Source organism: Caretta caretta, chromosome 10, assembly GCF_965140235.1.
Source record: "Caretta caretta isolate rCarCar2 chromosome 10, rCarCar1.hap1, whole genome shotgun sequence".
Classification (NCBI taxonomy): Eukaryota; Metazoa; Chordata; order Testudines; family Cheloniidae; genus Caretta; species Caretta caretta.
In genome coordinates this window covers 49,812,094-49,823,110 of record NC_134215.1, presented here as the reverse complement: position 1 = coordinate 49,823,110, position 11,017 = coordinate 49,812,094, and the positions used below count along the sequence as shown (strand labels likewise).

General features: G+C 41.3%; 1 protein-coding gene across 2 annotated transcripts in view; it reads left to right on the top strand.

Annotated features, from left to right (window-relative positions):
* The first annotated feature begins 4,336 nt into the window (after positions 1-4,336).
* The window catches only part of PSTPIP1 (proline-serine-threonine phosphatase interacting protein 1), a 96,601-nt gene continuing 89,920 nt past the window's right edge, over positions 4,337-11,017 (top strand). The window contains exon 1 of one of the 2 annotated variants that reach the window (XM_048867937.2): positions 4,337-4,884. In XM_048867937.2, the coding sequence (XP_048723894.2) occupies positions 4,852-4,884 (33 nt within the window). In that variant the 5' untranslated portion in view covers positions 4,337-4,851. The remainder of the gene's footprint in view (positions 4,885-11,017) is intronic. The other variant, XM_048867935.2, reaches the window with a different exon arrangement.

Genomic DNA, 11,017 nt, shown 5'->3' with positions numbered 1-11,017 from the left:
ATCTGAGGAACAGTGGGGGTGGGGGTGGGGATAAACATGGGGAAATAGTTTTACTTTGTGCAATGACCCATCCACTCCCAGTCTCTATTCAAGCCTAAGTTAATTGTATCCAGTTTGCAAATTAATTCCAATTCAGCAGTCTCTCATTGGAGTCTGTTTTTGAAGTTTTTTTGTTGAAGTATTGCTACTTTTAGGTCTGTAATCGAGTGACCAGAGAGATTGAAGTGTTCTCCAACTGGTTTTTGAATGTTATCATTCTTGACGTCTGATTTGTGTACATTTATTCTTTTATGTAGAGACTGTCCAGTTTGACCAATGTACATGGCAGAGGGCCATTGCTGGCACATGAGGGCATATATCACATTGGTAGATGTGCAGGTGAACGAGCCTCTGATATTGTGGCTGATGTGATTAGGCCCTATGATGGTGTCCCCTGAATAGATATGTGGACACAGTTGGCAACGGGCTATTACCAGCAGGATAAGGATGAGCTATTACCAGCAGGATAGTGAGTTTGTGTGTGTGGTTTTTGGGAGGGGGGTGAGGGGGTGAGAGAACCTGGATTTGTGCAGGAAATGGCCCAACTTGATTATCATGCACATTGTGTAAAGAGTTGTCACTTTGGATGGGCTATCACCAGCAGGAGAGTGAATTTGTGTGTGGGGGTGGAGGGTGAGAAAACCTGGATTTGTGCTGGAAATGGCCCAACCTGATGATCACTTTAGATAAGCTATTACCAGCAGGACAGTGGGGTGAGAGGAGGTATTGTTTCATATTCTCTGTGTGTATATAAAGTCTGCTGCAGTTTCCACGGTATGCATCCGATGAAGTGAGCTGTAGCTCACGAAAGCTCATGCTCAAATAAATTGGTTAGTCTCTAAGGTGCCACAAGTACTCCTTTTCTTTTTGCGAATACAGACTAACACGGCTGTTACTCTGAAACCTATTTCCCCATGTTTATGCCACCCCCTCCCACTGTTCCTCAGATGTTCTTGTCAACTGCTAGAAATGGCCCATCTTGATTATCACTACAAAAGGTCCCCCCCCCCGCCACCCCGCTGGTAATAGCTCACCTTAAGTGATCACTCTGGTTACAGTGTGTATGGTAATACCCATTGTTTCATGTTCTCTATGTATATAAATCTCCCCAATGTATTTTCCACTGAATGCATCCAATGAAGTGAGCTGTAGCTCACGAAAGCTTATGCTCAGATAAATTTGTTAGTCTCTAAGGTGCCACAAGTACTCCTTTTCTTTTTGTGAATACAGACTAACACGGCTGCTACTCTGAAACCTGTCTATATGTACTATGTTTATCTATATGAGTCATCTGCCAGTCTAAGCAATACTTTTCCAGATATTTCATCCTTATAGTTGTGCTATGTAAGACTGCTTTCTGCTGGATGGAGTATGTCAAACCTATTCATCCATATGTAGCTTCTCTCTAACAGCTGAGACAGTAGAACTGTTCCCTTAGGACGCCATCTTGCAAGGTTCTGAGCTCTCTGGTTCCAATCCAGCAAAACACATCAACATGTACTTAACAGTATAAGCATGTGAATAGTTCACTAGGCTTCAGTTTGGGCCACTATAATCCTCAACACAATGCAGGGTCGAGCCCCTAGTTAATGAGGAAGTAATCTGTATGAGAGAAGCCAGGATTTCTAACCCTGATGCTGTAGATATGTGGCTAGTTGACAATAGTAGTGGTTTGGGTTGGTTTTTGTTTTTTGGTTTTTTTGGAGGCGGGTGTTTGTTTTAATAATGAGCTGGGTGAAAGAAACCTTGTTGAGCTGGGTTAAAACCCCTGTTGAGGTTGATAGGTGTGAACTCATCCCTCAATTAACATAACTGGAAACAAGCCCCACAGACAAAAGTGTATGTGAACCGGACTAGGAGCTTTTGAGCTGAGTATTGTTTTGGGTAGGTGTGTGTGAGAGAGGACACACACCTACTGAGGTCACAGACAAGAACAGAGAGGTAGAGAGAGAGTTTTTGGGTTTGGTGTTGGCTCAAAGAAGACGGCGGGTTGGGGGACTGGTAAGACAAGAAACTGCTCCTTTTTGTTCTTGGTTCCTTCTGTGTTCAGAGACACAAGACTTTGTACGTTCCTTGTAAATAAACAAAACTACATCAAAGAAATACCTGGCTACCACCAATTTCTATACCCCACTGGAACACCCACAGAGCCCTGAACTTCAACTCGTTACTCTAATCAAAAAGGAGAAACAATATATGTGCAGCTGTGGATCATTATAAACTAGAATATGTAGTTCGAGCCAGGAATAGAACCCAGGAATCCTGGCTCCAAGGCTCCTCCTCTGGCTCTGTCTTTTGTGACTGTAAGCCAGAGAGAAACTGAAGCACAGGGAGGCTGTGTCTCTAAAATGGAGATAATACTTCTGTTTCTCATAGGAGAAGGGAGGCTCAATTTGAGGATAAAATGTCCTTGTACATCTCTGCTCTCATTTCCTTCTAATGCCCTTTTATACACTCTCTATGCTTCTCCCAATGTTCTCTCCTTCTTATTCCCTTAGGGTTTGACAGTGCAAGATGCTGAGTATTTATGCTTAAATCCTTTGCTGGATTGAGGCCAGCAAGCAGAACCATGGAAGGCAGTGGGACAACTCTCATGCTTGAAGTGAAGCATTTGCTCAAGGGCTGTGCTTGATCAGGACTAGTGTACTCAGCACCTTGCATGACTGAGCCCTTAGTCTTCTCCTTGCCGTTCATGGTTCCGTGCCTCTTTCACGCTGGTTTGAACAGTCTCATATGCCTAGTCCACCAAGTGCCCTCCCTCTTCAGAAATCCCACTACTTCCACAAATCCTTCCCACCTTGTTCTCCTCATCAATACCCTCTGCTCATCTTTCTTGATCTGACCAGTTGTCCTGTGACTAGTCTCTCAGATTGTAAACTTCAGGGGCTAGGGAACATGTCAATTTTATGTTACATTTGCATCACTACGTGCATGTCTCGTAACAATAATTGCAGACCGAATCCTACAAATAGATCACTGTAAGCAGACACTTATGTCCACGGGGAGGCCCAGTGAGGTCAACAGGGCTCTGTGTGGCCACAAGATCTACCTGTGCAGAACTGACTGTAGGATCAGAGGAAACCTCTGCAAAATGCTTTGAGATCCTTCAAAGAAAGAGACCAATTCTAAGTGCTGTTCCAAAAGATCAGATTTAAAAATTAATTGAGTGTACCTCAGACATTTGAAATGAACATATAGTGGGCCAGGTTTGGAAGTGGATAGTATGCTGCTGGGAAACCCAGATTTCCAGAGCTTTGTATGGGCTATTCCGTACCCCCACATTCAAAAGGCTCCTTGTTCAAATTCCAGTCAGAACTTTAAAATAAAAAACCCTCAAAAATATTGAAAGGGACTGATAGACAAATTGCATCGATTGTAGAGTAAAGAGGAAAGCAGAATCAAGTCATAGTTTCAAATAAAGAAAAGTATCACGTTAGTACCAATTATTTCCAGGCCTATAAACATATCTGTCATCCGATTTAGCTACTTGTTTTAAACACTGCATTTCAGTGCTTCAGTGGGCAAGGTGTTCTGTACACTGCTAGATTAGATCATAGAATCATAGAATATCAGGGTTGAAGGGACCCCAGAAGGTCATCTAGTCCAACCCCCTGCTCGAAGCAGGACCAATTCCCTGCTAAATCATCCCAGCCAGGGCTTTGTCAAGCCTGACCTTAAAAACCTCTAAGGAAGGAGATTCTACCACCTCCCTAGGTAACGCATTCCAGTGTTTCACCACCCTCATAGTGAAAAAGTTTTTCCTAATATCCAATCTAAACCTCCCCCACTGCAACTTGATGTCTGCTCTTCAAAATGGTTAACAACTTCAGACCTCTGTGCTGGTAAGCTGTTAACTCCAACTAACCTCTCACTCACTCCTCACTTTTTAAAGAGTTTGGAGTTTACCTCTAGATCTCACTTATCCAGCTTCTTAGTAAATGAGACAGTGTCTCCCTTAATATTTTATATGCAAATGACTTGACAGATCACACAGGGTGCATTGCTAACACTCATTTTACTGAATCATCACATTTTAAAATTTCTTACACAATGATGTCAGGAGAAAGCTCCAGATTCGCATTCCAATGGCAGTGTGCATGCTATATTTTATTTTTTTTATAGTCACAAAGACATCTGTATGAAGGCAGTTTGCAAATCAGAGAAATATATATATTTGCAATGAAGACATTGTGATTTCCTCAGTCCTGCTAAGGGGCTGCAAAATGTAACTTTGCAGCTACACTTCCTGTGCGTGTGTGGGTACGAACTTCTGCCAAAAAGATTATGAAGAAATGTGGTGCATGATTTTTTCTGCAATGCCTCCTCAGCAAGTGACTATTTTAATCTGATTTCCTACCTGGTTTGTCTCTTTCTATTATGCTGGTTTCATTATTTTTTTATTGTATTCTCTCTTTGTGTAGTTGATCAGATCCTGTGATCACCTTTTTTTTTTTTTTTTTTGCCTGTAGCTCACATGCACACACGGCGAGGAGCAGACTGACATCATTTGACATCCCTCTGCTTCCTCATTTCAGTATTAACTGTTTACCAGAAGAGAAACAGGTTTGGAGCTAGGCTGTTTTTCTGGGGTTTTTTTTTGCTAGTGAGTTTTTTTCTCTTCACAGTAGCAGATGGAGCTTCCTCAAACTGCCCAGTGCTGTTTTTCATTTTGAAAGAGACAGGACTGTGGAAGTGTTTCACTTTCTGCTCTAGCTGGTGTATAGTAACAGCAGCAAAGCTGAGTGCCGCTGCTACTCTGCTCTCAGAGCAAACCAGTTCAAGGATTTTCCCCCCCTCCATAAATCAATAGGCATGACACAGCTGCAGTTCAAAGATGCATTTTGGGTAAGTGTGCAGTTCCTCTATATTTCCTGTGTTATAGCTTCATTTATATATCTAAAGAGATTTTCTATTAATTTATTAATGGTTCACTCTTCAAACTGAGTTTAGAAGCAGATTAAGTCCCCCCCCCTCCGGCCCAAACACACTGTTTGCTATGATAACCATTTAACCTTTGAAAGAAAGACACGTTGTAAAGCGTTATGGTCGACTTGGACTATATGACAGGTGCAGTTCTGATGCTTTATTTCTAAACTAAGTACTCAAACCCTTTTGAAAGGAACAAGGCTTAGTTTGTCATGCAGCCCCAAGAGCACTTGCTTGTAGTGAGTTGTTGGAGTTAGGGAGTTGCTACTCTGAGCAGGTGAACTGTTGCTAATGATATTATGATTTCTCTAATACTTGCTTTCAGAATTTTTGAAGCCTCAGCCAAACTAGCAGCCCCACACAGAACCTTGCGATGCACCCACCTGCTGTTTGTATATCTAACTTAGACCTGCAGAAGGTCATTCATGTTGCATTAAGGGGCTCAGTATCCCAAACCATGAGATCATGCGTCAAGGTCTCCCCCCCTTTTTTTTAAATGGAGATGGACTTAAAATCATGAGAATTTCAGAAATAATAATTTGTGCGGGTGGGGTGTATTAATTTTCCTTTTGATTTCCAAGCCTTTCGTTGTCATGTTTTCAATCTTTTCTCTGCAAACACAAGGGTTAGAAACCATTTGTTTTTTTAAATGAAAGCAGAGATTTGTAAGTAATCCCGTGACTGCAGGAGCTGGTGCTTTAAGAAAAACAACTAATGCTGTATGACTTTACAGGCTGAAAATGACAGTTCTTCCCCACCCCTCTTTCCCTCCTTGCCTATCCCCCAGGCCTGGAAAGCACCTGCAAAGGATCGGGAATCTACATTTTTGAAGGGAGTGAAGATGAGTGCACTACCCCCATCATCCCCTCACCAAGCCTGAGGAGAATCCACATAAAATTTAATTCAATCCTGATGCTGTATTAACTTTCATACCACACCCACAGCACATTGTACCCCCTGTGGGAGATGTGGAGAGGAAGAACCATAGGTAGGGTTGAGTGGGGAGATAAGGAAAAAGGAGAAGTGGTGTAGAGGTAAAAAAATAGAAATGGCTAACCTAAACTGAACTCCATATTCCCCAAATGCAAAGTAGGTAAACTCCATTTCCCTGCATTTCCCCGCCATTACGCTCCTGAAAGGGAGTCCAACTCCTTAGCAACTTATCTCTGCGGGAGTTGCAAAGCCTGGTTACTGGAGAAGGGGCACACAGCAGGCCCTGGCTGGAGCTATTGTTGAAGCACAGGCCTTCTGCACTGATGACCCTGATTTCCAATGACTATTGGAGAATCCACAGTTCTGCAGGCCAGCCACTGGGCTCTTTCCTGGGGTAAGTGCCAGTGGTTTCCCTTGGTGAGCTTTCCTCCCTTTGATCATCTCCAGAGGGTTTCCCACAGGAGGAGTTTTGAGCAGATAAAATAGAACCCCAAAATACAAAAATTAAAGTTCCTATCATAATGCTAACACAGCCGTGGGTGCACCTAGGATAGATTTTCCAGGCCTGTTTTTCTGTTAAGGTTGGTAAACGTACAGTGTAATATTCAGGGTTGGGAAATGTAGCTAGTCACGCTACTGTAGGAACCTCAGCTTCTGCATTTTGAGACTTCTTTTTAAACTGTGCAATTTAAAATTTGTATAATACTTTTTTTTGCATGTACTTTCTAGGGGCCAGATCCTCAGTTGGAGTAAATCAGTATTGCTCTGTGGAAGTCCATGGAGCTATGCTAATTTACGCCAGTTGATAATCTGGCCCTAGCAAGGTTTTGGTTGTGTTTTTTCCCAGTAAAAGCCCATTGCCTGTATTTTGGAATGTTAGTATTTGAATAATTCCTACTAGGCTTTGAAGTTTACACCTCCTTAAAGTGAACATACCTTTGTTTTTGCTATTGTTTGGCTACAAAGAGTTTTTTTGCAGGGCTTAGTTAATAAGGTAGAAACGCATCCGGTGGCTGTATCTTCACAATGAAAAAAACTAAAACAAAAACTTAGAATGTACAGGATGTTGCACAATATGTGAACACCTCACAGTTAGGCACTATAAATCACAAGATCAGCAGTTAATTTCCCATCCATGAGTTTCTGCTATGTCCAAAAGCAAGACAGATTTTGGAAGAGATTTGCTGTGTCTCTTTCAATGAGAGATTCATCTTCCACATTCAACTGGCGCCAACAGCTGTGACTATGTCTACATGATAAAACAAGGTGGTTTTTACCTCATGGTAGCTATCTTAAGATAGCGCCTTAAAAACCAGCTCACTTCATCGGATGCTGTAGTTCACGAATGCTTATGCTCAAATAAATTTGTTAGTCTCTAAGGTGCCACAAGTCCTCCTTTTCTTTTTGCGTTATATTACAGAATGTCCACTCATACACACTTTTGCAGTGAATACGTGACCTGAGAGCAGCAGATCTTTGTCTATAGGTCTGGGCAGAGAAAACACGCAGTTCACCCTGCCTCCTAAGTGTTGCCTAAGTACTTTTAAAGCTGAGCCCTCTTTCCGGAAAATGAATCATTACAACTGGTTTAATTTTTCATTTCCTCCCCACAATCAAACATATGGAAAATTTAGCACAGAAATTACTTTGCTAAATTTCACGCTTCAGCCATTTTTGCTGTAAACTGGACTTGGGGAAAACAAAAGTCAATAGAATTTTTTTTAAATGCAGAGTATTTTTAAAATTGTCTACAAACTCAACAACAGCTGAAGTGAATTTGGTCAAATGCTCAGTAAAATTTGCTTTTTTGGCTGAAGTGTCCCATGCTCCAATCTATAGAGTAACACCATTTGGGATGTTTTGAGGGTGAGAAAATAGGCACTTACTTATAAAACCATTTTGCTAACTCAAGTGTAGCATTTACTAGCAGGTGAATGCTTTATAATTACTATGTAATACCAAGGTAGCAGTGCCATTCTCTCTCCATCTCACCAGCACACACAGAGTAGAAGATAACTTTGTGTTAGCTGTTGCACCTGCACGGTACCAGCTGAATTTCATTTCTGTAGGGTTACATTAGTGGGCAGAGATACATACAATAAGATACGCACAATTAAGTTTACAAATTCAGGATTTCCTTCCATTGTTTTTTCACTGCTAGGAATCCTGAGGGTCACCTTTTCGTCCTCACCCGTTTGATGCTGATCCATTAAAATCAATTGGGGCTTTGCCACTGACTGCAATGGAGCAGGAGCAGGCCCTATTTCCTTTTCTTTTGACTTGCTCATCCCCACCATCAAAGCCTTGCAGTGCAGCTAACTCTGGCCAGGAACTGGATACGGCTTTTACTGGCACCATTCAATGCTGTTCCTTAATCATCTTGGAAGACAGAGTATAATTTTCAAAAACATTTACGTGACTTAGGAGCCTCGGTCTCATTTTCAAGTGACTTAGGCACTTAGGGCATGATCCAAAGTTCACTAATGTCAATAGAAAGACTTCCTATTGACTTCAGCGGGGTTTGAATCAGTCCCTGGGGAATCTAAATCTCATTGATAGTCACTAGAATTGAGGTTCCTAAATGTGGGACCTAGTTTTAAATCATTCAGGCGCTATTGAAAATTTGACCAGCAACATGAGGTTCTTGCTTCTCAACCCTGGACTGAGCACAGCACTCTCAATTTCTGGTTGTTCAGAGTGAAAAGTATTAGCAAGTGTTACTGGCAAACAAGCTGATTTCTCTCTCTCATAACTTTAAATACATTCTGTGCAAGATACACTGCAAAATCTACTGCTTAGGTGAACCTCAAACATTACTTTGGCGTTGTGGTGGCTCTCAATATTTCTGCACATAGGTATGCTATTTGTACACAGATGGCTAAAGTAAAAGTTTTCATTTCTAATGAGCCTGTGGCCCGTGATATGCAGGCGCAGAAATAAACCTAAGACTTCAACGTTTCTGCAGGCATAATGAAAACTGTTTGAGAGACTTAGCGTACACAATACTTAGTACACACTGTTCTGATTGATATTTTATTTTACAAGGAGGCTCTTTTTACATGGTGAAACCATTTGACACTCAAGATGTTTGCCTACTTTCCTGTAATAATAAATAATAATAAAGAGCTGGAAAAGATTGCATTTATGTGTAGGAATGATTCAAATACCTTGATGTAGCTACATGAATGTCCACCTGGTATTGATTTAGACTCTCTACACTGAAGTAAAAGCTACCTGTGGCTTGATTCCACTAGGATTTTACATTGCAGTAGCTATCTCTGTAAAAACGCACTCTCCCGCCCTCCCCCCCAGCAAAGACAGCCACAGTTTGCAGAGTTTAATTTGTTTCCACAGCAGCAAGGGAGAGGCTAGAAACCCATTGAATAGGATCTGTGGCCCTTCCTGCGCAGAAGAACGAAGTGAATGGTTGTGCAGATCTCCATCCCAGGATAGTCTAGCTATATTAGCTTTATTTCATCACAATGGACTAGGTTAGTAGTACATTTTCAGTGCATTGGATTTTACATGCAACAGTTAGAGCTTGTTGGCTCCTATAAGCTTATTCCTCCTGCCACTAGAAGAACAGGTTAGTTCAGTCTAATATTGTTTTGATTTCTTTTGGTGAAAACTATTAGAATAAAGCATCTGGAAGTGTAGTGCAGGCCAGTGTTTAGAGCAGGCATCTGGGAGTCAGGACTCTTGGGTCTCTTTCCTATTTTTGCTATAGATTCGCTTTGTGATCTTGGAGGCAAGTCACTTAGTCTCAGTTTACTCATCTGGAAAACAAGCATAGCACTTGTCCATTTCACAGTGGCCTTACGAGCTTTAATATTTGTAGATACAGCATAGTAATTCAATACAGCCAGAGTTTCAGCAGACTCGAGTTAGGTCCAAGGGGAACAGAAACATTTCATTAGCACAGAAATATTATTGCAAACTGGGGAGCCCCACTTTTTGACTAGATAGTGAGTTCCAAAGCAATTTAAGAGGAGTCTGGGCCTTTCTAAAGGGAGTGAAATAAAAAAAATATACATGGAGCAATCAACAAATGAAAAGGGCCATCCGCCAATTTTCAGAAGCAGCATTATGAAAGCTTTGAAAGGGAAACGTTGAACTAATGAAGAATGGCTTTGCTGTGGGTGTCCGGACTCCATAAAAAGAAAAATCTTGAAAGCCAGGAAAATGGTGGGACACATTGTCTATGCTTTTGGAATACAAAACTGAGAAATGGAACTACTCTGATGGTATACATCTGGGGTTGTACTGTATGTTGGCCAACAGAAAAGGTGCTAAAGTGCTGTGTTCTATAGTCTGCAGGATCCCTTTGATAAGCAAACTTATCAGAACAAATGATCTTGTCATATGAGACTAGTACTCAAGTTATTTTGGGGATAGTTAATTTTGAAGAGAAATAACAGACAGTCAACACCAACTGTTAAACATAGACTGGAGCTAATGGTTCCTTTTCTGACCAACATCTCTACCGCAAAAGTGAGTTCATGCATAAAAAGTGCAGGTACTGGTGAGAATACAGTCTACAATAATACTGCTCCTGCTTCCTGAGCTTAATCTGGAGAACCACTATTTTGCTCAAAAGTGACCTCAATGATTCAAGAAGAAGAAGAACCCAGAGGATGAGACTGTAAACCCAGTTTGGAAGTTTAACACAAGAATTTTTAACATTATTTGACATCTACACAGTAAGGTTTTTAAATCGTTTAAACGAATGTAGCAGGACAGAGACTGCGACAGTAACAGAAAGAGTTACTTCAAATTAAAACAGTATTTTCAGTGTTTTGCAACAAGAAAGAGTGTCTTATCATAAGAATATTCAAGTTCAGAGCAAGAGTCATGGAGCTCTTATTCAATGCTGTTTAACCACTACCATTTCAGCCACCACCACTCAGACCTTCTAGTTGTCACAAACAACTTGTGCAGTTGGTCCCGGCACTCAAAATGACAACCCCGTCTCAATTCTACACTATATTGGGCACAAATGGGCAATATATTTTCTTTACTCGTGCTTCCTACATTCTCTTCACATCCAAATTCAATTATTATTAGGCTGGCATAGCTTTGTACAAATGCCGCTGACCCACAGCTGGAAAACTTGTTCTCG